The 27,418-nt window shown below is 43.5% G+C and overlaps 1 protein-coding gene across 2 annotated transcripts in view; it reads right to left on the bottom strand.

The window, feature by feature from the left end:
- The window catches only part of USP7 (ubiquitin specific peptidase 7), a 1,253,379-nt gene that overhangs the window by 926,054 nt on the left and 299,907 nt on the right, over window positions 1–27,418 (bottom strand). For both annotated transcript variants that reach the window (XM_069210408.1, XM_069210409.1), the window contains exon 5: window positions 12,329–12,417. In XM_069210408.1, coding sequence (XP_069066509.1) covers window positions 12,329–12,417 — 89 coding nt within the window. The remainder of the gene's footprint in view (window positions 1–12,328; window positions 12,418–27,418) is intronic.

Genomic DNA, 27,418 nt, shown 5'->3' with positions numbered 1-27,418 from the left:
TCAACAGGGAATGATTCAAGCATGTGAATCTGTGAAAGATCCAATACTGGAGAACTTCTATTTATTGTCAGCTCTCAGAGTGACTGCCCTACAAGTGGCTAGCTCCTTAAAAGCTTCCCTGCCCTGATTAAGAATACTTAGAAGCATCAGCAGATATTGATTACTTGCTTGACTTAGCAACAGTTTAAGAGGAAACATGGAGTTTATCCTCTTCCAATTGTTCATTACACTTGTCTGCCACATTTCTAATTACAATGTTGTACATGCCAAAATCATCTGGGTCTGAGAGTTTGGATGGATAGATTTCTACTGCCTCTTCAGGCAAATCCAGACCCAACCACTAGAGCAGAATAATGCACAACATGTGAGTCCAGAAAAGAGTCATGTTGCAAAACCTAAAATGACAATGTACACAAATCCAGTATTGCTAGTTGAAAGGCCTGTACAGTGTTGAACTATGGAGGTGTGAACTCTGGCTTCATCTTTAAAGTCAATATCTTCTCTGACCCACAGACAGCCCTGAATCTGAACACACTGAGATGGTACCAGGAGAAGCACAGTTTTATTTTCCATTGTAGACTGTATTTTGTTGGAAGGGATTTTGTTACCCTGTAAGCATCTGTTCGTGGCATGTAGTGTTGTGAAGTCAAATGCTCTGCATACTTCTGCAGTCTAGTGTTAGGTCCAGATGTGTGAATACGTTTGAGTCACAAGTTTAAGTGACCCCTCCTCTCAATAATGCCCATGGGCATCAACTCCATTGTTATACTCCGTTTTCACCTGACTACAAGAAAACAATCCAAGTGTTAGTAAATATGTCAATGCATTAGAAAGTATAGTAAGATACTACAATGGAGGAGGGTGGGCACAAGTGAATGTACAGCACTACATGCCACAAACAGCTGCCTAATGGTAATTAACAATCCTGCGCGATGGCATGTGTGGCTGTAGATACACATGCTCTACAAAGACTGTAAAGCAGTGCCCTCCAGTAGCAGGGGCTTACCTGTGGGTGTTGCAGTTATTTGAAAAAAGGGTACGTAGCACTGCCTGTCCTACATTTACTTGTTGGCATGTTAACATCCACACAGTAATGGTTAAAGTGTGTGAAGTTGACCATATATCTGCTTTACTGATTTCAGCTATTGTTATATTGCCCAGGAAAGTCATAGCTGCTCCTATCTTAGGGGTGGAGTGTGCTCTAAGAGGTTTGGATAATGTTATTTTAGCTTTGGCATAACAAGTCTAAATGTATTTAATTATCTATCTTGAAATTCATTATTTATATATGGGCTTCCCTATGTGAGAGGGCGAAAAGGCAACAGTTGCTTAGTTTTACAAAAAACTTTAGTTCTGCCAATACAGTACATTAAAGCACTTTTTACGTCAAGTGTATGACGGGCCCTCTCCACAAGATTGAGAAAAGAAAATCGGTAATTCAACTGAGTGGTTTGGGTGGAAAGCGGATACTACCTTTGGAAGGAGTTTTGGGTTAGCTCAAAGGACTACCCTATCTCTGTGTAGTTAGAAGAAAGGTTTTTCCAGGGTTAGTGCCTGAAGCTCACTGACGTGTAAGTGAAGAGATTGCTACTAAAATGGCTACCATCCAAGACAGGGATTGTAGAGGGTAGTTATTCAAAGGTTCGAACGGTGGGCTCCCAAGTCTGGTAAGTATGATGTTGAGAGTCCAAGCAGGTGAAGGGGGAACCCTGGGTAGAATTACTCTTTTAGGGCCTTCAAAGAATGCCTTAACTTTGACTTTAAACTAATGTCTGTTTTGCAGGCAGCTACTGCGACTAAACGCAGGCATACTGAATTGCACGCTAGGCCAGAGGTCTGCAAATGAAGTAAATAGACAATATTTTGAACAGTTGCATTGAAACGAACAATGTGTTAGTAATGGCAGTAGAAAACAAATCTTTTACACTTAGCAGCATAACACGCTATGGCTGTTGGCTTACATGCATCCTTTAGAATGGTCATATTCTGGAGGGAAATTCAAGTATCTACATTCTATGATTTCAAGAGTAAAATCGCATGGTTGAGTTTCTTTGGATTTGGATACTTGATTTCTCCATGGAATTGCGTGAGAAGATCTGGATTGAGCAGAAGTTTCTTGTGGGCACTACCCAGGGCTTAAGTAGTGTTTTGAATCATGGTTGTCAAAGCCCAAGGGGAAAGCCTCTAGAATGAGGGTGACACATTTGCCTGAGCTTCTGAACCACAAAAAAGAGAGGTGGAAAAGCATAGGCAAATTTCCCTGACCAGTTCATCCATACAGCATTGCCCTTGGATAGGGGGTGTAGGAGCCTGGAAGAAAAGTCTGGGCATTTTGTGTTGTCTGCGGTTGCGAACAGATCTGTGTGTGGAAAACCCATCTGTGAAATTATGGGAGGAGTACTCGGGGATTTATTTCTAATTCATGGACTTATTGCTGCATCCTGCTGAGGAGGTCGGCAAAATCATTGTAGGCCCTGGGAGGAGTTCCAATAACAGGTGAATGTGGTGACATATTGCTCAACACCAAAACGTGTGAAATAGGTGTGATAACTAAAGATTGACTCACCCCTGTTTCTGTAGATAAAACTTGGCTGTTGTGTTGTCCATCCAATCAAGACAATTGTGCCTTTTGGGGAACTAGGAAGGCTTTCAATGCCATATGAATGGCTTGACGCTCTAGGTAGTTGATGGGCAAGACTTGATATTTGGAGTCTGAGTTCCTGGATTGTGAGGTCCTGGAGGTGAGCACCCAATCCTGTGAAGGACTCTTCCGCTGTGAGAATGATCATGAGGAACAATGTTGTGAAATGGCCACGGCTTTTATAGGTTTCGAGTGTTCCACCACTGCAGGGAGTGAGGAGTGCTGCTGTCTACCAACACTAGATCTCCTAATTGCTCCTGTGAGACCACTGACTCGCCAGACATTTCTGCAGCAGGCGCATGTGTAGTCGTGCATGTAGTACTATTGCAATGCAAGGTGCCATCAAGCCTAAAAGTCTCAGAACTTTTGTGACTAGTGTGTTGATTGGGAGGAATCTGGTGTGTGTGAGTTTTTTTTTTTTGGGGGGGAGGGATGTTTTCAATCCTAACTGCATTTGGTTAGGCTACCCTTAGCTGTGTGTTGAAGATTGCCCCTAGATACCTCTGATTCTGTGAAGGCGGTAGATCTAACTTTTGTAGGTCAATGGTAAACCCCAGTTGATAAAGGAGTAGAGTGCTCTGGGTGTGTTGCTGGCACAATGGAAGCATACTGGCTTTGATGAGTCAGTCATCGAGATATAGAAAGACAAGAAAGCTCTGCGCAGATGTGCTGCGACTACTGCCACACATTTGGTGAACACAAGAGATGCTCTAGTGATTCCGAGTGGGAGCACTTTGCAATGGTAATGTTTTGCCAGTATAACCAATCTGAGGTATTTGCAGTGAGCTGGATAGATTGGGATGTGAAAATAAGGGTCCCTTACGTCAGTGTAAACAAAGTCCCCCTGTTGTAGTAGAGAGATCACATCCTAGAGAGTTACCATATGAAAGTTTTCTGACAGGATGTTTGTCTATTTAACAGCCTAACGTCTAAAATAGGCCGAAGTGATCCATCTTTTTTTGGAATTAGCAAGTACAGTGAGTATACTCCTGTGCCTTGCTGTTAAAGAGGGACAGGCTCTATGGTCCCTTTGTGAAGGAGAGCATGTAATTCTTTTAGCAAATCTAATTGTTCTATGGGAAGTTTGTGTTTTCTAAGTAGGGTGTTTGGGGTCCAACACCCACTGGTCTGTTATAGTTTTCCAAGTGGGGAGCAAATGCTAAACATGTCTAAAATGGGCCACAAGGAGTTGGAGTCTGAAGTACCCTCTATGGATTTGGCAATTTCCATAACTTTCTGTATTTTTTTCAAAGAGATGTTGGCCAAAGGGGATGCTCTAAAGCTTCTGCTTGACCTCTGTCTTAAAGAAAGATATGCGTAGCCAGGCATGTCTATGCAATAGTATGCTGGTATTTATGCCCCTGGTAGCTGTGGCTGCTGCATCAAGGGCACATCTGATCAAATTGTTTGATACCAGTTTACCCTCTTGAACAATTTCGTGGCCTGTTATTGTGTACTCCTCAGGGAGATGTTGGAGGAGATCATCCATTTCATTCCAATGGGCTCTGTCATACCTTGCCAACAGGCCCTCTGTCTTGGCAATTTGCCAGTGGTTGACTGCTTGTACTGTTTCCCTTTTACCTGATGCATCAATGAGTTTAAACTCCTTATCAGGTAGAGGAGCATCTGCTGTCCAAGAATTAGCCCTTTTACAGGCACAATATACTACCAGCAAGTAAGAAGGGTCTGAGGGTGCTGCTTTGTATTTCTTAACCACATTTGGTGCAATAATCGATGCATGCACTGGATGGATAAGTTACTTACCTGTAAATCCTAGTTCTCTTCCAGGGGTATCCTCATCAAAGTCATAAACATTGAATATTCCCGCCCTTGTGCGGGGACCCCGGAGCATATATAAAATATATACACATTATACATGTGTAACAAACAGTCATGCAGGCTATCATGTTAAAAACAGGCTAAAATGCTTTATTTCTATGAAGTTTTTTTTTTTTTTTTTTAAATACTACAATAGAGCATAAATAAGTAGCCAAGCTCCTAAAACTAGGCTTGGGGAAGTAAGCAGTAGCAAACTCTAGTGAAAAAATAGAGAAAACTGCATTGAAAAACAATGAAGCATTCTTAGCCGATAGGCTGCATGTAGGTTAACACAGGAGAACCATAAAAACTTTGGCACTGTGCCTTTAAGACCCTGAGCACCTCCAGTATCCCACCATGCCTCAGGGGTGAAGGAAAGGTGACATTTGGTTCACAGTTAGGTCAGTTCTTTTTACGGTGACAATTTGTATAATTGAATCAAAATACTGTCTGTCCTGCACTTCCAGTAGACGTGTGTCCGGGGAGGAGGGTGGGTTGTTTATGACTTTGATGAGGATACCCCTGGAAGAGAACTAGGATTTACAGGTAAGTAACTTATCCTTCTCTTCCAGGGGATCCTCATCAATAGTCATAAACATTGAATAGATTAGCAAGCCCATCCCTAAACCCAGCGGACTGTCCGATAGAAGTGCAGGAATAGACATGTCTTACGCAAATAAATTCCTTAGAGAGGCCTGCCCCACTTGGGCATCCGCTCTTGCATCTGAGTCTAAACAATAATGTCTTGTAAAAGTATGGACAGACTTCCATGTAGCAGCCTTACAAATCTCAGATATAGGAACATTGTTAAGGAGAGCAGCAGTAGCCGCTTTTCCCCTTGTGGAATGCGCACTAGGCCGCGCTATCAATTGTCTATTAGCTAGCTGGTAAGTATTAACAATACAAGAGACTATCCATCTTGATATTGTTCGCTTAGATGCTGCTTCTCCTGTCCTTAAATGACCATAGTTCACAAACAAGCGGTTAGAGTGTCTAATTGATTTTGTCTTGTCCAGATAAAATTTCAGCACTCTTTTCAAGTCTAATGAGTGCAATGCTTTCTCAGCCGGAGTTTCCGGATTGGGAAAGAACGTCGGTAAAGTTATGGTCTGATTAATATGGAATTCTGACACCACCTTCGGAAGGAAAGATGGGTGAGTTCGTAGAACTACTCTATTGTCATGAAAAACCGTGTACGGTTCTTTTGCAGACAAGGCCTGGATCTCACTGACCCTCCTCGCTGAAGTAATGGCCACCAGAAAAGCCGTTTTCCACATAAGGTGTTGTAAGGAGGCCTTATGGATAGGCTCGAAAGGAGGGCCCATAAGTTTTGCTAGGACTATGTTCAGTTCCCACGGAGGAGAAGGCCTCCGAATTGGCGGAAAAACTTTCTTCAAACCTTCTAAGAAATCCTTGACTACAGGTTTCGTAAAGAAGGATTCCTGAGAAGGTGACTTGCGATAGGCAGTAATAGCAGACAAATGTACCTTAATAGATGATACCTGCAGACCGGATTTCGCTAGGTGAAGCAAATAGGACAGTATGACGTCCTCCTGCGCCCGTATGGGATTATGGCCTTGCTGACAGCACCATATGTAGAATCTCTTCCACTTAAAAGCGTAGGAACGCCGCGTGGAAGGCCGTTTGGACTCTTTCAAGATGTTCATGCACTCCTGCGAGAGTCCTAGGTGCCCATACTGCAGGAATTCAGGAGCCATGCTGTTAAGCTCAGAGAGGGTAGGTTGGGATGCAGAATCCTGCCCTCCATTCTGCTCAGAAGATCCGGTCTGCACGGCAGCCTCCTGTGAGGTTTTTCCGACAGGTTGAGGAGATCCGTGTACCAGAATTGTCGAGGCCATTGTGGCGCTATAAGAATCATTCTGGTCCTGGATCCGTAAAGTTTGCTGATCACTGCCGGAATGAGGGGAATCGGAGGAAAAGCGTAAAGAAATGTCCCTGACCAGTCGATCAACAGGGCATTCCCTCGAGATCCTGGACGGTAGAACCTGGATGCGAAGTCTGGGCATTTCCTGTTTACATCGTCTGCGAAGAGGTCCAGTTGAGGCCGACCCCATTGCGCGAAGATGTATTCTGCGACTTCGTCGTGCAGGACCCAATCGTGAACGTCCTCCAGGTGTCTGCTTAGAAAGTCTGCTTCTACGTTCTGCTGACCTGGCAGGTGAACTGCTGTGATTGACATTCCTCTGGCCAGGAGCCAATGCCATATCGCTTGGGACTCTCGTGAAAGGGGTAGGGATTTCGTTCCCCCTTGTTTGTTCAAGTAATACATCGTGGTTGTATTGTCCGTCTGTATCAATAGAGTTTTCCCCTGAATTAGCGGTGTGAAAGACTTGAGAGCCAGATGGACCGCTCTGAGTTCTAGCAGATTGATGTGGTACTGCTTCTCCTTGTCTGACCACAGACCCTGCGCTTGAAAAGGACCCAGATGAGCCCCCCATCCCTGAAGAGACGCATCCGTTACCAGAGTGTCGGATGGAAGTACCTGGTGAAACGGAGCGCCCACTGACAGGTGAGGTCTGTGCATCCACCATCTCAATGACTGCAGTGCTACCTCCGGTAGCCGCATTGTGTCTTCCCAGCGACCTGTTCTTTGGCTCCAATTGGCCTCCAATGCCTCTTGGAGGGGTCTCATGTGGAGTCTGGCATTTGGGACAATAAAGATGCAAGATGCCATGGAGCCCAGTAGTGATGTCACCTGACGTGCCGTAGGTGCGCTGGCTCTCAACAGGTCCTGGCACTTCATGTTTATTGAGGACAGTCGTTCCTCCGAAGGATACACTTTTTGTAGTTCTGTGTTTATGATAGCTCCTAGGTAGTGAAGACTCTGCGTTGGAGTCAAGGTTGACTTCTGGTAATTGACCTGAAGACCTAGAGCTTCGCAAACTCCTAGTACAATGTCCCGATGGCTTCTCGCCTGCTCCGGAGAAGAAGCCTTTAGTAGCCAGTCGTCTAGGTATGGATATATGTATATCCTTTGTCTTCGTAGATGCGCCGCCACCACTGCCATACATTTCGAGAAAACTCTTGGAGCAGACTTCAGGCCAAAGGGTAGAACCCTGAACTGGTAATGCTGTAACGCTACTCGAAAGCGCAGGAATTTTCGATGCTTTGGAGCTATTGGGATGTGGAAATACGCATCCTGCAGGTCGATGGAGCACATCCAGCCTCCCTGATGCAGTTGAGGGAAAATTTGGTGACGCGCTAGCATTCTGAACTTCTGCTTTCTTAAGTATTTGTTCAGCAGTCTTAGATCCAGGATTGGCCTGAAAACGCCCTCTTGATCCTTCTTTGCTACTAGAAAGTAACGGGAGTAGACCCCCTTTCCTCTGTGGGCAGGTGGAACCCTTTCTATGGCATTCTTTCTTAGGAGGGCGAGAGCCTCCTTGCGTAGCAAGGTGAGATGAGCCGGATTGTGTTTGGTTGGTGGCAAGTGTGGTGGAGGCTGCTTGAAAAGGAGAGAATAGCCATGTTCGACAATATTGAGCACCCATTTGTCTCTTGTGATAGAGTGCCACTCGTGAAGATGAACAATAATACTTCCCCCCACCGGAGTGGTGTACAGTGTCGAGGGAAGCGAGACTTCATTGCTTAGTGGGTGCTTTTGGAGTGGACTGTTGAGGTCTACTTGACCCTCGCTCCCTTGTGTTTCTTCGCTGAAACAGAGGGCGTCCCTGTCGTTGCTGAGACCTTTGCGACCAATGAGGGGTTTGAACCCTCTGTTGGAAAGGGCGTCTATCGTACGGTCTGTACCTCCGCCTGAAATCTTTCCTTCTTTCGAGGCCTACCGCCTTCATGGTATCCACCTCGGTCTTCATGCGGGCCATCTCTTCGTCTGCATGGGCACCGAATAGAGAATTCCCGGCAAATGGGAGATTCAGGATACGTTGTTGTGCCTCCTGTTTCAAGCCAGTGAGCCTCAGCCAGGAAGATCTCCTCGCACAGATACCATGTGCGTACCCATGAGCCGCCAAATCCGCCCCATCCGCTGCTGCGCTGATAACTTGGTTAGATACCAGGCATCCTTCCTGTAGAATCTCTTGGAAATCTTGCCTGTCTTCTCTGGGCAGTTTTTCTGTAAATCTACTGAGGGAATCCCACAGAGAACGATCGTACCTGCCCAGGAGCGCAGACGCACTAGAGACCTTCATTGCTGAAGCCGCTGTCCCGCACATCTTTCTTCCCAGAGAGTCTAAATGCCTGCTCTCTTTATCCGGGGGTACCGTGGATGAAGATGCCACCGAGTGGGTCTTTCGGGCGGCAGCTATGATCACGGAGTCTGGTGGCGGATCCTTCCTAAGGAATAAAGGGTCTTGCTCTGGAGCCTTGTACTTTTTAAGAATCCGAGCCGGGGCAGACTTAAGCGAGGCTGGGCCAGAAAAGTGTCCATGGTCGGCTGCAACAAACCAGGCACTAGAGGCAGCAACTTTTTCGACGCTGATCTCTGTTGTAGCGTCTCAAAGATGATTGATGAGGAGGTAGACGGTTCTGGAACCTCTATATTGAGTTTCTGCGCTCCTCTTAGCAACACCTCGTTGAAAGTGGTTATGTCATCCACTGGAGAGACTCTAGCAGGTGGTGAATCTGTAAGAGTAGGTGAGTAACGCCCGACAGAAGAACCTGATGAAGACCAAGAGGGTGATCTTCTTGAGCGCGACCTGGATCTCCGTTGAGAGCGAGATCTGCTGCGGGACGCTGTAGCCGAGCGCCTAGGCCTCGCGGTCGGCTGTCGAGGAGCTGAACGAGCCAGTTCTGCCCCGGCTGTCGGCGATGGCGTTCTTGGCGGGGAGGCAGTGGGTGAATACATTCGCGAATATTGCGAATCTGGGGAGGCCGCTGGTCTGTTGAGGCTCTCCAGCCATCTCGGAGATAGGTTGATGGGCGAGACATGCCCAGGAGATGCTCTTGACCGAGAAGAGTCGCTCGGTATGGAGACCACTGGAGACTGAGCCTTGTCTGGCGAGGGGCGATGTTCTGCTCCCTGTTGGACCGGTAAAACCTGCGTCGACGTCGATGGCTGTTTCGACGTCGAAGGACGCCCAGTCGGTTGGTCCTGCCTCGACGTTGATTGCCTCGACGTTGAGTGCCTTGACGTCGAACGGCGTTCCTTGGACCTCGACCTGCTCGCCGTCGTGTGCCTCGACGTGGAGCGATGGGAGGTTGACGGCGGATGTTTCTCGTGCCGTCGTGGAGATCTCGACGTCGTGTGTCCTGACGTCGGGGGGCGAACAGCCTTTGGCGGCGACCGGGCATGCCGGCGGTGGCTCGACGTCGATCGGCGGGCTGCCGTCGACGGAGACCTGCCCCTGCTCTGATGTTCCCTCGACGCCGTTCCCTTCGACGTCGGGTGCGTCGCCGTCGACGGCGATCTATGCCGGTGGGACGGTGGTAGAGACGACGTCGACGGTGAACAAACAGGTATTTTCCTACCTGTCGACGTCGACCGGGCCATTCTCTCCTGAGAATGGCGTTCTGGATGCCTGGGGAGTGAGGAGGACGATGTTCTTTTCCTCTCCTGAAGCCCATGAAGTCGGATCTTCTCTCTGTCTTTCAGAGTCCTCCTAGACATGTTCTTACAGTACTTACAAGTGTCAGGGCAGTGACTCTGAGGCAGGCATACTATGCACAGAGAGTGGGGATCTGACTGGGCCTTCTTCCCACAAGCAGGGCATTTGACAAAAAGAGAAGGCATTTTTCTGTCAGAAAAAACCTTCCTAGCTCAGACAAAGATGTTACTTGTCGAGTGAAAAGTGAAAAAACGCTTTTTTAAATAATTTCTCTGAGGAAAACTCAGAAAAACTGAGAGCTCAATGCTCCAGGATCCTCTCAGAAGAAGCCGGAAAAAAGAACTGACCTAACTGTGAACCAACTGTCACCTTTCCTTCACCCCTGAGGCATGGTGGGATACTGGAGGTGCTCAGGGTCTTAAAGGCACAGTGCCAAAGTTTTTATGGTTCTCCTGTGTTAACCTACATGCAGCCTATTGGCTAAGAATGCTTCATTGTTTTTCAATGCAGTTTTCTCTATTTTTTCACTAGAGTTTGCTACTGCTTACTTCCCCAAGCCTAGTTTTAGGAGCTTGGCTACTTATTTATGCTCTATTGTAGTATTTAAAAAAAAAAAAAAAAAAAAAAAAAAAACTTCATAGAAATAAAGCATTTTAGCCTGTTTTTAACATGATAGCCTGCATGACTGTTTGTTACACATGTATAATGTGTATATATTTTATATATGCTCCGGGGTCCCCGCACAAGGGCGGGAATATTCAATGTTTATGACTTTGATGAGGATCCCCTGGAAGAGAACTTTAAATATCTAATTTGCGTGGCAGATCATCCCTTTTAACATGGAGAGATATTGGCATGCCCTAGTGGTAGAAGAAAGTGTCTCAAAGAGAAAGTCATCTACAGGGTCTTTGTGCAACGAGACCAGGTGGTATGCAGACGCCATAGCTACAAGTTCCTGGAATGATGTTGCATCATCCAAGGTGACGGCTCAGCTGAGCAGACTTCTGGATCGGTATCTCCAGGGGTTGGGGGCCGGAGGCGGTGTCAATATCATGAGTGTCCCATGGATGTGAGGGTGGCTTAGCCAGGTCATCTTCCCCTCCCTGCTCCCCCAGTACAAGATTCTGGGGAACCAGTGGAGTTGTATTACCTAAATTACTAAGCAAGTGATGTAATGTAGGAAGTGGTGATGCTGAGGGAGACAGAGGAGGTGGAGGAGAAGCAAACAAAGGTGGCTGTAAAGGACTGGTGGTAATATCCTTTTTAGGAGGTGCAGGTAGATCAATGGCTTCATCAAAAGAAAGCTGGTGCTCAGATGGAGTAGGTATTAACTGCACTGCCTTTATCAAAATTCAGCCGGTAGAAGGTTGGATGTGAATTTTCTTTACTGCAGATCATGCCTCTCCATCATAGTCTCTAGAATCGGGTCCAGTGCTGAAATGGAAGGTTTCGGTGCCGAACTTGGTTGGTCTCTGTTTCGGCGCATAGGTGGTTGCATCCGAAGCAGTGGGTGCCAGGGTGCTCAGAGTCAATGAGGCAGATGGTCGGCTCGGTACAGCGCGGAAGGTACACATGCAGACCCAACACTAGATGGCAGGAGTATGCAGAGCATGTGCATCTATAGCCACACATGCCATAAACATTTTTTTATTTTTATTTTTTAGATTTATCTGCAGAGAAAGGGGAACATTTCAGATTATTGTCACAGGCCTTAGCTAAAAACATGACCTCCCAATCCCTGAGGGCATTTGGGTGTATCAAACCAAAGTCATAAAATCTAGGTCATGGTTAGTCATTGTTTGTCGGAAACATGTTCCCATGGGCCACAAAGTTTGTTCTGCGATGTAACGAGGGCCACAGTAATGCCATACCCACGCTGATTAGCTACGTGAAAACAAAAACGAACCCCAGTACCGCTGATGCCTAATACTCTGATGTCCTATTGAGCAGGCAGAGTAGCAGCTGAATCACTATGTGCAGCCTCAGAGCACTAAAATGCTATTGATAGGGAAAGGTTCCTAGACCAATCTGGCACCCAGAGGAATATTCCCAAGGTGAGGTTTCTGTGGGAAAATGTTTCCATAAGACAAGAAAAATATTGGCTCTCACTGGCATTTTGTCCAGTTCCAAGACTTTTCTTTTAAGTTTTCTCAAATAGACTGAACTATTAAGTATTTTTAACTATTCAGATTCGTTGTTAGAGAAGCAGAACTTTTAGTTTTAAATATGATAGCATACTTAGGATTGCGCACCACCGATATGTCAAATTGTAAACTAAAACTAAGGAAAAAAAGGAACCAAATTCAACGATTAAGTTAATTAAAATCCTAAAATGATAACTTACGCAACCCCATGTGGTGCATCTGCTTGCACATAGACTTCAAACGTAACCTTGTCATCTTCTATGAAACCTTTCTCTGGATCAGTAACTTCCTGTTGAAGGTAACAGATTAATTTAGACATTTCAGACCAATCATCACTCCAAAAACAGAAATATTAAAGTAATTTGCTTTTGATACTCTAGAACGTATAGCACTTAGGCAACTTTCCTGCAGGTCAGCACTCTGATCATACTGATATAGGAGTAGCATCAGAAACCTGGGTCCCTGCCGTTCCATCTTCAACTCAAAAATAAAGCCATCATCTGTGTCTATTACTCCCACAAAGCAGGAGCTCTGAGCATGTCCTACTAGAACAGGAGACTAGCCCATACACAGTTAAGAAAATGCATACATTATCAGAGCAAAGGGCATGATGTATCCTTTGACTAGTTCAGTTATGCACAATTCTTTACAGTCGCAGCCTGCAGTCATGCCTTAAGTGTACTGGGCACAATGTCTTCACAGGGAGTATTGCAATGGCAGCTCAAGACACCTTCTCCCCCCCCCCCCCCCAGGATCATAGGATGCCCTACCTTAGATAAGGGGGATTTCCAAACGGCAAAATTAACCATTTTAAACGAAGGGAAGTCCCTTGAACAAGCTGTCACTGCCGAACCCTCAAGACTTTTTATACAAATGTCCAAAAGCCTCATTAACAATCCATTCCTCCTAGCAGAAAAGTTTTCACAATGCAATTCTGACTGACTGAAGTCACCATTGTGCTGAATCACAGAAAATTTCAAGATGTATACTCCCCCTATAATTATAGGGAGAGATGCATTTTTTTAAATCCCACCAAATACATCTCAGACTCATTAAAAGCTAAATTTAATATACTTTGCATGTTGTACATGTAAACTAAAATCCAGTTAAACCTTAACATTAAAATACATCATTGCAGCATAAAACCTAGCTTTGCTGACTAATTATAATATGAAAGATACAACAACCACAGATGCACCACTGTTCCTTCAATCTGTGTTTAAAATTTGGGAGACTCTCTCTGGTATTCATTGGGAAGACAGTAGGATGTACCTACTCCCAACAACTGCGATTAGCTGTAGCTTACACATGCGAGGTTTAATGTTTTTTTTGTATCCCAGATGATTGTTATCTGAAAGGCCCTGATGTGTTATTTCACATACTTGCAATACAAATTTGGCTTTGAAATCGCAATTTATTGAAGCCACTTGCAACTGAAGACATGGCCTAGGTACATATTTTCAGAGACTGCCTGCTATTCCAGAAATCAGCTTGCCTTGGGTAAAACCTACGATTAACGCATTGACAGCCAAGCTGATTTCACAAATTTGCCTCTGTCTACTAAGCAACAAACCAGGCACCTACCCAGCTTTGCAGGCAACCTGGTATGCTGATGTGGAAGCTCTCAGCAAGGAAGAATGGAGGGGCTGCCATCTCATGCTTAGCTACAGGCACCTTCAGGCTTTGGCAGATGCATATGGATTCTTTTGACACACCTTTAAAAAAGAATCCCGTTCAAACTGCCTTTGATTTAAGCAATTTGCGACCTATTTCTTTGCTACCTACATTGGCTAAGATTTTTGAAAAACACATTTATTATGAACTCTCCATGTTTCTTGATCAGGTTGGAGGCTTCGATCAGTCACAACATGGGTTTAGAAGGGCTCATAGTATGGAATCAGCGCTACTAACGTCATCTGACTCCATCCGGAGATTCCTGGATGAGGGTCAAGGCGCTATTCTTGTACTATTGGATCTTTCCGTGGCATCTGATACCATCTTGCCTGCGATCTTGGTCTCCCGCCTTCATCATGCTGGAATAAGACATTCCACTCTTAAAATCCTGGAGTCTAAGTAATAGATCTATTAATGTAAGCAGGGAGGGCTTTAAAGCACCGGCTTTTCATCTGCCATGTGGCGTGCCTCAGAGCTCGGCGCTGAGTCCAATGCTGTTTAATATCTATGTGGCCCCCTTAGCAAGACTTATCCGATCATATGGTTTTATCCCATCCTCTTATGCTGATGACACACAACTTATCATCCCGGTATCTAGGAGCAACGGGAGGAAGAAGCTGATCGTTTTAATAATTGCATGCAGGATATTATTAAGTGGAGGAGACAGAACTGGCTGAAGCTTAACACAAACAAGACGGAGATTGTTTTGTATGGTTGTAGTAAGGAACTGTGGAGTTCACGATGGTGGCCTGATGAATGTGTGTGGCTACCAGAAATTTGGGAGTGATCTTTGATGACTCATTGAGCTTTAAGCCACAGGTTAGTGCTATAGTCAAATCTAGTTATTGGACACAAACTCCTGAGAAAAGTTTTACCGTTTTTGAAGCAGGAGGAAAGAGTCACTGTTATTCTAGCATTGATTATGTCCAGATTGGATTACTGTAACTCATTGTTGTTGGATATTGATGGGGGTTCCTTGAGGAAACTGCAGCTAATTCAGAATAATGCAGCTTGTATGATTTTGGAACTTCCACGTTTAGCTTCGGCTTCTCATAGCCTAAAGTATCTTCATTGGCTTCCAGGGGCGAAGGGAATTATATTTAAAGCCCTTTGCCTAACCTTTAAAGCTATCTATGGGGACGGTGCTGAACACCTGGCTGATACTCGGGTGGTATCGTCCAGGGCGCGTCCTAAGATCGGACAATTCCTACCTGATTCAGGTTTGTCAAACTCGTAGAGTCAGGTGGGGAGACAAAGCTTTTACAGTGGCGGCTGCCAGATATTGGAATGCTTTACCGTTGGACATCAGGCAAGAACACAATTTCATGATATTCAGGAAGCAAGTGAAAACATGGCTGTTTCCACAGTAAGATTGCTGGTCTCGGTCGTTCCCTCTTTATTCAGGTCCTCGAGCGTTTCGATGCCAAGGCCGGAACGCGCTATATAAATCTCCATATACAATACCTTTGGTATTTTGTTTGGCAAAGACATTCTATGTACAGAGACAGTCATTCTAGGCAGGTGTAGCTAGGGCCCAGTCACAGGAACTGGGGAGGCTTGTACACCTAAATATCCACTTGTGGGTAAAGCCCAAATCTTAAGGATCCGAAAAGATAATTGTCCAGGAGCTATAAACGTCTGTGTGCACATTTTGTAAGCAAAGAGAGTGCATAATCTACGTTGGATCTTTGGTTAGCAGTTATTTCCATGATGACTAAACTTCTATAATAGAGAACTGGCTCAAACGCTCCCTGCTACTTGTTGAGATAGATTGTTGTTGTAATGCCTATTTCAATAAAAAGCAGTCAATTAGAGACAGAAGGAAAACATTAAGGGCTATGCACACAAAGTTCTAAAAGATTACATATCTGGCCCCCGCTCATGAACAGACCTTGATTTGTTAGCTTACCTGCCTTACTGCCAGGGATGTATCCATGACCGTTATCTGGGCTGAAGACTTAGATGAAATGGATCTCCAAGTAATAGGAGGGACAAAGGGACCAAAAGTAAAGGCTTAGGCTGAATGCTGCACAGGTCGACAGACAACCAGGCACTTGATTATTATCTTAGCCCAGCAGTGCTGCTGAAGCTGGACCCCCAGCAGACTGCCACTCTGGAAGGATGGTTAACATTACAAGAGATCGCAGGCGCAACCTTAGGTCTGCTGACAGGCAACACATTTGGCTGCAACAGTTCTCCCTCCCAGAGCTACAAATGTGTGTTTACTATGAAATAACTCAGACTCCTAAAAATGCATCAAGCACCAAAGATAAGAATACTGCAGCCAGTCAGCAGAAAGGCTATTACATTATTCTACATCCTCTCCAACACTCATTTTAGATCTCCTCATATCATCCACTCTCCATGCTAAATGTATTTTGCAAATCTCTAGGTAAAATACTGGTGATTAGGATATGGCCCCTGCGACGCCCAGGTGCCTGAATTGATGTACCCAGATCAATCTGCCTCAGTTACTCTGACACAGCAGAGAACAAAAGGAGGCTTCTCTGTGTTATGAAAGAAGGCATGCTGAACTGAGCTACCAACTGCTGTGTTAACAGACCCCTGGGATGCTTTTGAGACCCTCAACTAGAATTATCCATTTCTAGTTCACTGAAAGGACTTTGGTCCAGACATTCTGGCATGGGTTCAAGTACTATACTATACACAAGCACAGTCAAAACTGGGAGGGCTGTATCAGTTATTTTCTAAACAGCTAGGCACACAGACAAAGCCCCCCGCTATACAGGTGCCTTAAGTTCCTTTAAGTGCCTATATTGGGCACCCCTATTTTAGCTCTAGGCCTGTAGCCTGCACCCTTTTACACACATACATGTTTTATTTGCTTATTCTTTTTTTTGTATTTTAGCAGAGCTCCCTTTCAGTTTGGTTGTTTTTATATTTTCATCAGCTGCCTTTCCGAGAAAGCATAGTTATTTGAGTTTTACATTTATCAGTCCTTTGCACACACTTCACTCTGTACTCTGCTCAAGGCTGTCATGTTTAGTGCACAATATTTTACCCAGTATAGTTAGTCCCAGAGATACGCAGTCAAACCCCAACCATAGACATATCACCACATCAGCATTTTTTTTACAATACAACATATTTATTTTTATATAAACACTGCATAGGCTTGAGGGAAGAGGGCATTCCAGTTATGGGCTTTTGGGAGCGTACATCATTTCATTGACAGCTCCGCTGACCCTGGCCTTGCCTTTCCAGACAACCGGGAGGATTACCAGCAGACAACAGGGGGACCCTTGCCTACCTTTCATGTAGGGGGACAGGCTCCTATCATAGATCGGTAACAGACAGAAGAGATAACACCGCCATGTTCCAGGTTTAGGCAATGGGGCGGTGGTAGGAATCACTAGAACTTATGATTAGATCAGGATTGAGGGACTATGTATATATTTTACTCTAATGGTCACGATCACTGTATTATGTTTCATTTTACTAATATTTGCAGCTCATGCCTTTTAGCTGCGGATGCAATTGCTTCAAATAAATACTAAGACTTACACACTGCATCTCGCTGCCTGCCTCAGCAAGTGTAAGACTATCTGAGAAAGGGGTATGACCTATTCCACAACGACTTCTGAGTCAGAGTGTGATGTTTCGAGGCTGCCACACATCTTTTACTTTAAAGTTTGGTGAGGTGCTGCAAGCTAGACTACAAAGTCAGGCCGACAGCTTTCAGTTGGTCTGACTCAGTCACCCATACACAGTGGTGATGCTGCCTTAAAACTAAGCAGTCTTACCTCCACGGTAAGAGTCCTACGACACTGCACCACTGTTTGGTCAGGCACAAATGTGATCGATCTCCAAAGCACCTCCATCTCTCACATGCTAATGGTACTCTAAATACCTTAAACGGAGACGTCCGTGGTATTAGGGAAAATCCTCCTCAGCTAAACAGGTAGTACCTATCTTACTCTGTGGGTTGTTCAAGCTTGGACATTGAATGGATTACCCAAACTGGGGTTTGTCTCCGAACTTAACACTAAAATTTGGCGGACCCTCAACAGGTAACAATTCCAGTAAATGAGAACTTCACACAACTGTAGTTAATGGGCTCACTGATTTTTTTTTTTTTTTTGGGGGGGGGGGGCACAAAGAACAAAAATTGACAATTCTTGGTCACCTTTGTAGCAGCAGATGCAAACACATTTTCAAAACTACACAATAGCAAACGTACCTGCACCATACAGAGCTTATGCATATTTAGAAATCTCTAATCAAGAACACCAGAACTGGTTTAAAGACACCCTCCCACACGTTATAGAAAATGTTAGATTAGATCCCCTAAGTAATGAAGGACCAACATGGCCAGAATTAGCCACTAATACACCACATCCCAATGCACAAAATATGCCAGTAGAGGATGTACGACAATTTAGAAAAAATGTAGACTCTTAATTTGTTATGCAGACCTTAAATACTGCCCCAGAAAGGGCTGCTCCAGCAGCACCACATTTGACTACAGCCAGGATAAATCTTGAACCGCGCACTTAATAATGGCTAAGGTAACTACGAAACATGAAGAAATTCCATTTTGAATAGCACAAAAAATAGTGTTTCCCCACAGGGGACACCCAAGAAAAACATGCAATTCTAACAATATGCTTGCCGTTTTAATGGCTCCCTCAGTGGGTAACAGGCACTTGGGCGGCAGTATCCGTACCCTGGATTTGGGGATGCAATTAATGGGAAATTTTGCTACAATCTCCTCAATTATAATAATATTAATGGGAAAGCAGTAGCATTGGCAGTATGTCAGCAGCTCAGAGAAGTTCTACCACAAGATCCGAAACTGGGGCTGCCTAAAATTAGCACCAAGACCTCTGCTAGTATAGGTCGGGATAGTCTGGGAGCCAGACTAGGTAAACCACAATTACAAAGTAAATCCAGTAAGGTTAATACCAAACAAGCACAAAAGGGTTATAAAAACACTGGGATAACCAGAAAAATAAAGACAAACAAAACCAAAGAGAAGAATCTTCGCATTCAGAGACCTCCGAAAAAAAGATAAAATCTTAGAAACAGTCTAACTTTAAAAACTCCTGACAGATATCAATATACTGATATTCGCCCATCTCATTCCTTTCAGGACTCACCCGATGGACACAGTGAGAGAGGACGACGGTCAGACCACCAAAATGAGTATTTGAAACCAAAAAAAAAAAAAAAAAAAAGGTGTCAACGCTCTTCGGAGACTGTCACCAAAAAGAGAGAAAATCCCAATTCAAAATGGTTATGCATTTTCGGCTAAACATGCCACATATGTTTGAGAACATTACTGTTGAACAGTACTTAGGCAGTGGATCTGCAAAACAGGGCAGCAGAAGTCCCAATAGTTCGCCGGACTCTTGAAGAGCTTCTGGATGTGACAGCAACTAACTACTTACCTGAAGACGAAACAGCAGACAGAGTGTATACCCTGTAGGATGGGGAGACGAAGTTAAAATTATAATTGGAGGTAGACATTGAGGGCACCATTAAAGTGATCTTCTGGGGAAGGTTAACACTCAGTCATGACATACTATTGGCAGAAAAGAATGGCCATTTGAATTTGTTTGTATAATCATAAAAGGGGAAGATGTAACTTTGCCTTCTTTCTTAGTCCTTGTTCCAGACACAGTAAAAGAAACCTATGCCGTAGATTGAACTTTCGAGCAGGCTCCAGCACCGTACCACAACCATGTGGGGGTGGGACAGGGATTCCCCCATACCATGTAATTCCAATAATATACACTCTACAGACAACCACAATATCTCATTAAACAGAAGGCTTACGCACCAGTGAGGGAAAATCTCTTAACTGGAGTACCAGGGTGTAACTGAACCCTGTGTATCGCCAATGAATAACACTTTGTTTACCGAAGCTTAGCCAAACCATCAACACAGAAGTTTCATATTACAGACACTTAAACCGTCATACACACATTTACCATACTAAGTTCAGACAGTACAGCACTAATCAGCAGTACGCAAAAAATGCAGAACCTCAGATATTTCCAATGATTCATCATGCCAAAATCTAGCACCTATAAACCAGGAAAGAACAGCATTCTCGGCTTTGGAATCCCAAAGGAGATGGTGCGGTTTACCTCAAGGTTATATGAACAGTCCAAGATTTATTCTCAACCCCTGTGACATCAAAATTACATGATATGGATCCTGAAGGGTTGTCTTATGTAGATGACATGTATCTGACAGATGACCTCAACACAAATTTAGCCAGGGTGTATCGCATTGTCTTGGTATGCACTGCATGGGACATAATATTAAGAAAACAAAGATTTTTATTAGTGTCCCATCTTTAGGAAATAAACTACTAAACAAGGTTAAGATCCTGCCACCACAATTCCTAGAGAAATGAGAAATGCAATCATTGGTTGGTTTCTTTAACTTTGGCAGAACTTACATTCAAGAATAAGTTCAACACATTAAACCACTTTATGATTTAACTCGTCTCAAGCAAACAAGGGACACCACAGCAAATTCTTAGAGCATTACTAATAGACATGCTTGAAGCAAAACATTTGCACATGTGCCAAAACAAATTTGGTAATACGGATCATTCCGGGTGCCACTGGGTTCACCTACATCACAATTAATGAAGGTGAAACTGTACCCATGGTATACAAATCACACCTGTACTTGCAGAACACTTTGCATTAACAAAAACAAAAAATAAAGACTGCTGTCCAAATGGCTGTCAAAGGAAATACCATTAGCCCAAGGGAAACATTCTTGTTACCCCCATCATAGCCCACGAGTCCGTCACAAAAGCAAGCGTCCCAAATGCAAAGACATTACATTCATGCTGGATTCAACGGGTTACGTCCTTAACTGCCACTGTTTATTACGTTTTTGATCCAAAACTTCAGACGCAAGAATTTCTTCAGTGTGAACTTAAATACCACATGTCCGCCAACTTTGTGCCTCTTGAACAATACAGAATAATAATTTACACCGACGGTTCAACCCAACCAGCTCTACGTGCCAAACAACAATACCCCTCCACTTGCACAGCTGTTTGCAGGGTAATGAGGGATACTATATTCTTCCCTCAACAAACCTACAGGTAGACCCTAGGGGATGCGCAGCACAACAGAGCTCAAAGCCCTGATCTTGGCAATGGAACACACGGACCCATTCTTTCTACTTTGTGTGTAATTCGTACTATTGTGTCAAATACTTTAGTGAATACTTACACTACTGGCGCCTTAATGGGTTCAGAAATTCAAAGAAAACACCATAAAACAAATTCTTGCGGAGGAAGGTGGCACATCTTAAAGATAAGATGACACTGGCTCATGTAGTACATACTTTGGGTCACCAGCATGTTAGGATATACATAGTAGGAAACTCTGGCTGACGAAGCGGAGAACTCTGCAGCAGCTATGGCTTCTGTTGCAATAACTTGTTCTCATACGAGGTTGGAAGATGATATCGGCTGCCGTGAAAGCCTCGGCTGATGGCAAGCCCTTTCCAAAAGCATACCCTTCAACATATTCCTATCACCTAAGTGCACAAAACATTGCTTTAGCAACAATACCAAGGGTGGGTGATCATCTGATCCCCAACCAAAACCACAGATTAGATCTTATTAAAGCAGCAAATGAAGGGGTTGCTTCTGCCATTGCTGATGTGGCGACTACTATCCCACTTTTGCAGAAACTCTGTCTATACATACAAACCAAGCAGTATGTCCTTTGTTGTGACATTTCTAAAAAATTAAAGGATCCATCATAAAATGCCCATCGCAGACACCCCTCAGTTTCCAACAAAAAAGTGCAGTATGTGTACTTGGACCATTGTGGTCCCCTACAACCAGAAGGTGCATACAAATATATTCTTGTTGGTGTTTATTCAAGCTTTAGATTTCTATAGGTGTGGCTATCAGCCGATGCTCAAACTGCTATTAAGATTTGCAAGACTTCATCAGGACATATGCACTCAAGGCATTCCATTAGGACCAGAAGCCTACCTTTGCTTCCAGGGCATTCAGAGACACCATAGCATTGATGGGTGTTGGAGTGCATTTCTTGTCTCTATCATCCAGAGGGAACTGACTGTGGAGCTGAAGAACCAAGACTTAAAGCAACCCTGAACTGCTAGGGTCTTAAGTTGAGGTCATAGTTGGCTCTATCACCTGCATGGAGTGCATAGAGCACTAAATCTGCTTAGGTCTTTGCCCATGTGGGAGCTATGAGTATGGTAAGTGATGCTTGTTCCATTTTTATTATCAGAGATGGAATGAGTGGGAGAGGTGGAAAAGCGTAAGCAAATATCCCTGACTAATTCATCCATTGAGAACTGCCCTTGGATTGAAAGGTGTGGATACCTCGATGCAAACCTTTGGCATTTTGAGTTTTCTTTTGTGGCGAAAAGGTCTATTTCTGGAGTTCCCCACATTTGAAAGTATTCTTGAATTACTCGTGGGTGAATTTCTCATTTGTGGACTTGTTGCTGCGTCCTACTTAAGTCGTCCCCTAGTTGATTGTGTATCCCTGGGAGATACTCTGCCACTAATTAAATGTGATTGTGAATTGCCCATTTCAAGATTGTCTGTGCTAAAAGGGACAATTGAGATTAGTGTATCTCCCCCCACCCTGTCTTTGCAGATAATACATTGCGGTCATATTGTCTGTCTGTATTAACACTACTTTGCGTGTGATTTGTGGCAGAAAAGGTTTGGGTGCTAGGAATACTGCTTGTAATTCCAGGTAGTTTAAATGATAAGTCTGTTGGTTGCAGTACTATTCCCCTCGTATAGTGAGGTTGTTGAGATGAGCTCCCCAACCTATTAGTGATGCATCTTTTGTGATACTGGTTTGAGGCACAGGGTTGTGAAAGGGGCTCCCCTTTGATAGGCTGGAGTCTGGTAGTCTAACACTAGATCCTGAAGTTGACCCTGTGACGCAGACTACTGTTGGAAGAGGCAGTCCTGTAGTGATCGCATGTGCAGTCTTGCAAAGGGAACTATGGCTACACACGAAGCCATCATTCCTAACAGCTTCATCACAAGCTTCACTGTGTAAATATGATTCTCCTCCAATTGAGATATGAGATTTTGAAAAGACTGAATCCTTATTAGGTTTGAATATGCTAATGCTGACTGGGTGTTTAGAATTACTCCTTAATAAGGCTGTATTTGTGCTGGTTGGAGATGAGATTTGTGGTAATTTATTATGAATCCCAAATTGTACAGAAGATTTACAGTGTAGTGTGTGTTCCTGACAAGTTTGCATTGTATTGGCTTTTATGAGCCAATCGTCTAGATATGAGAAAACATATATGTGTTTTCTTCTGAGAAATACTGCTACCACTGCCAAGCATTTTGTGACTACCCTTGGAGCGGTTACCCTGAATGGTAGTACCTGGAATTGGTAGTGTTTCCTGCAATGACAAACCTTAGATATTTGTGATGTGATGGATGTATGGGAATGTGTAAATAAGAATCTTTGAGATCCAATGCGGTCATGTAATCCCCTTGTTGTAATAGGGGAGATAACATCTTGGAGTGTCCACATGGAAATGCTCCGAGTATGTATAGATTGAGAGGTCTGAGATCTAAAATTGATATTAATGAATCGTCCTTTTTGGGTATGAGGAAATAAAGTAAATATAATCCTGACCCTTGTTGGGATGAATGTACTAATTATGTAGACCCTTTGGAAAGAAGGCGCTGTACTTCCCCCTTTAGCATAATGATATGGTCTTGAGAGAGCATGTGGGAATGAGGAGGAAGGTTTGGTTGAGTGGAGATTAGTTCTAGACAATAACCATGTTAGATAATTGAAAGAACCCACTGAGCTGTGGTGATGTACCATTTAGGTACATATTTACGAGTCTTCCTCCCACAGAGTTGTATAGCTATTTTAGCCATGATTTTAAAACGTTATTTTAGCTAACTAGGCCTGCCACTGTGACTTTCCTCGCAATACGCCACATTTGCAGTGCTGTTTAATTTTCTTTATCTTATTGTACATTTGCCTAAGAAAGCATTACGTTCTTAGTTGGACATTTATTTTACTTCGTGCTTTCTTCAAGGCTACAGTCAGATAGGGTTGCCGACAAACGTGGTATGATGTGTCTCCAACATTCTCAGGAAAACAATCATACGTGGGGACCATTTCTTAGAATGTCAGTTTTATTATAAAAACACCCCTTTGCCATAGACTTCTTAGAGGGAGATTCCAGGCAGATGACCAAGACTGTTTGCTTCGCTGTAGCTACTTAGATAGCCAGACCCATGATCCACAGGGGGATTGTGTCTCTAGACTACAGGCTTCTTCCTCCAGGTATGAGGGATGGTGTACCCCCAGATATTACGCTGTGCTCAAATACAGTGTAGGTAGGAGATTATATATATATATGGAAAATGTCACTTACCCAGTGTACATCCGTTCGTGGCATGTTCTGCTGCAGGTTCACATGCTGTGCATTAGTCCACCATCTAGTGCTGGGCTCGAAGTGTTAGAAGTTGTTTTTCTTCAAAGAAGTCTTTTTTCAAGTCACGGGTTCGAGAGACTCCTCTTCAGCTCCATTGCGCATGGGCAACAATTCCATTGTTAGACTGTTTTCCCGCAGAGGGTAAAGGAAGGAGTGAGAGTATATAGGTATAAAATAAGAGATATCCATGTAAATGTATATACAAATGTGATAAACTACACACTTAAGGGGAGGAGGGAGTATGCATGTGAATCTGCAGCAGAACATGCCACGAACAGATGTACACTGGGTGAGTGACATTTTCCGTTTGATGGCATGTGTAGCTGCAGATACACATGCTGTGCATAGACTACAAAGCAGTTTGTCCTCCCAATCAAAAAGCGGTGGCTAGCCTTTAGGAGTTGAAGCTGTTTGAAATAATGTTCTTAGAACAGCTTGACCGACTGTGGCTTGCTGTTGTGACAATATGTCTACACAGTAGTGTTTAGTGAATGTATGTGGTGTAGACCATGTAGCGGCTTTACATATTTCAGCCATTGGTATATTTCCTAAAAATGTCATTGCTGCACCTTTCTTTCATGTAGAATGTGCTTTGGGAGTAACTAAAAGCTGTCTTTTTGCTTTGATACAGCATGTTTGTATGTACCTTACAATCCACCGTGCTAAACCTGGTTTTGATTTAGGATTGCCTGTATGTAGTTGTTGGAAAGCTGCAAATAGTTGTTTAGTCTTTCTAAATAGTTTAGTTCTGTCTATATAGTACATTAAAGCTCTTTTGATGTCTAATGTATGTAGAGCTCTTTCTGCCACAGAATCTGGCTGTGGAAAGAAGACTGGCAGTTCCACTGTTTGATTAATATGAAAGGGTGATACAACTTTTGGTAGAAATTTTGGATTTGTTCTTAGTACAACTTTATGTTTGTGTACCTGGAAGAAAGGTTCCTCAAGAATAAAGGCTTGGATTTCACTTACTCTTCTTAGAAAAGTAATTGCTACAAAGAAGGCAACTTTCCATGTTAGAAATTGAATTTGACACAAGTACATTGGCTCAAATGGTGGTCCCATAAGCCTTGTAAGCACTATATTTAGATTCCAAGATGGAACTGGTGTTGTTCTGGGTGGAATGATGCGTTTCAAGCCTTCCATGAAAGCTTTAATGACAGGAACTCTAAATAAAGAGCTATGTTGTATATTTTGTAAATATGCAGAGATTGCAGTAAGATGTATTTTTATTGAAAATGCTAATTTTTTTTGTAAATTAAGTTAACATACAATATCTTGTATTGATGCTGTAAGAGGGTCTATATTTTTTTAGATTGATAGTAATATACAAATCCTTTCCATTAGTTTGCATAGCAAGGTCTAGTAGAGGGTTTTCTTGCTAGTTTAATAACTTCCATACATTCTGATGGAAGTTGTAAGTCCAAACTATGACCTCAGGAGCCAAATTGCTAGATTGAGTGCTTTGTGATTTGGATGTCTGATGTGACCTTTGTTTTGTGTCAATGGATCTGGTCTGCATGGGAGTTTGGAATGTAGTACTACTGATAGATCTAGTAATGTTGTGTACAATGGCTGACATGCCCATGTTGGTGCTATGAGTATCATGTTGAGTGAAGTTTGACGCAACTTGTTGACTAAAAATGGGAGTGCGAGAAGGGGAAAAGCGTACGCAAATATCCCTGACCAATTGATCCATAGAGCATTGCCCTTGGATAGGGGATATGGGTGTCTGGATGCTAAGTTTTGGCATTTTGTGTTTTTGCTTGTTGCAAACAGATCTAGGTTTGGTGTTACCCACTTTTGAAAGTAGTTTTGAAGTGACTGAATGAATCACCCATTTGTGAGTTTGTTGGTGATTTCTGCTAAGAATATCTGCCAACTGATTGTCTATCCTTAGGATGTACTGTGCTAATAGATTAATTTGGTTGTGGATTCCCAATTTCCAAATTATTTGGGCTAGAAGGGACAGTTGGGATGAATGCGCCCCTCCCTGCTTGTAGCGATAATACATGGTTGTCACGTCAGTTTTTATAAGAACGTTCTTCTGTTTGAGAAGAGGTTGAAATGCTCTGAGGGCAAGGAACACAGCTAATAACTCTAAATGGTTTAAGTGTGGCTGTTTCTGTTTGACATCCCATTGTCCTTGAATGTTGTGATTATTTAGGTGAGCTCCCCAACCAATCATTGATGAATCTGTTGTAATTATGATCTGAGGCACAGGGTCTTGAAACGACTGCCCTTTGATTAAGTTGCTGCGATTCCACCACTGAAGGGACAAATGTGTTTGGCGGTCTACCAACACTAGATCTTGAAGCTGACTGTGTGCTTGTGACCATTGTTGTGCAAGGCACTGTTCTAAGGGCCTCATGTTTAGTCTTGCATATGGGACTGCTGTAATGCAAGACGCCATCATTCCTAGTATTTAAGACAAATCTTAGTGTATTTTTGATTTTGTTGTATAAATGGAATTAGATTTTGAAAAGCTTGTATCCTTTGTGTATTTGGATATGCTAGAGCTAGTTGAGTATTTAGGACAGTGCCTAAATACGGATGTATTTGTGCTGGCTGAAGGTGTGACTTTTGGTAGTTTATTGAAAACCCTAGGGTGTGCAGAGTTTCTATCATGTATTGTGTATGATTTTGGTACTGTATACAATTGCTTGATTATTAGCCAATAGCCTAGATATGGAAATACATGGATATGTTGCCTCCCTAGGTAAGCTGCTACTACTGCTAAGCACTTTGTGAATACCCTTGGAGCTGTTATGCTGAAAGGTAACAATTTGAATTGGTAGTGTTTTCCTTGTGTAACAAAACTGAGGTATTTTCTGTGAGCTGGATGGATATGTCGAAATACGCATCTTTGCGGTCTAATCCTGTTTTGTAGCAGTGGGATAACATCTTGCAGAGTTACCATGTGGAAATGTTCGGATAGGATATAGAGATTTAGTGGCCTGAGGGTGCTATCTTTTTGGAGAATTAGGAAGTACAGTGCGTAAACTCCTGTTCCTAGTTGAGACTGTGGAACTAACTAATGCTTGTTTGAGTAGTAGAAATTGAACCTCTTGTTGTAACAGAACTGTATGTTCTGAAGTTAATTTGTGATACCTTGGTGGAATAGTTGGAGGAGTGTTTATCAATTCTAG

The sequence above is a fragment of the Pleurodeles waltl genome, chromosome 10 (genome assembly GCF_031143425.1).
Source record: "Pleurodeles waltl isolate 20211129_DDA chromosome 10, aPleWal1.hap1.20221129, whole genome shotgun sequence".
Classification (NCBI taxonomy): Eukaryota; Metazoa; Chordata; class Amphibia; order Caudata; family Salamandridae; genus Pleurodeles; species Pleurodeles waltl.
This window is presented reverse-complemented; position numbering and strand designations above follow the sequence as displayed.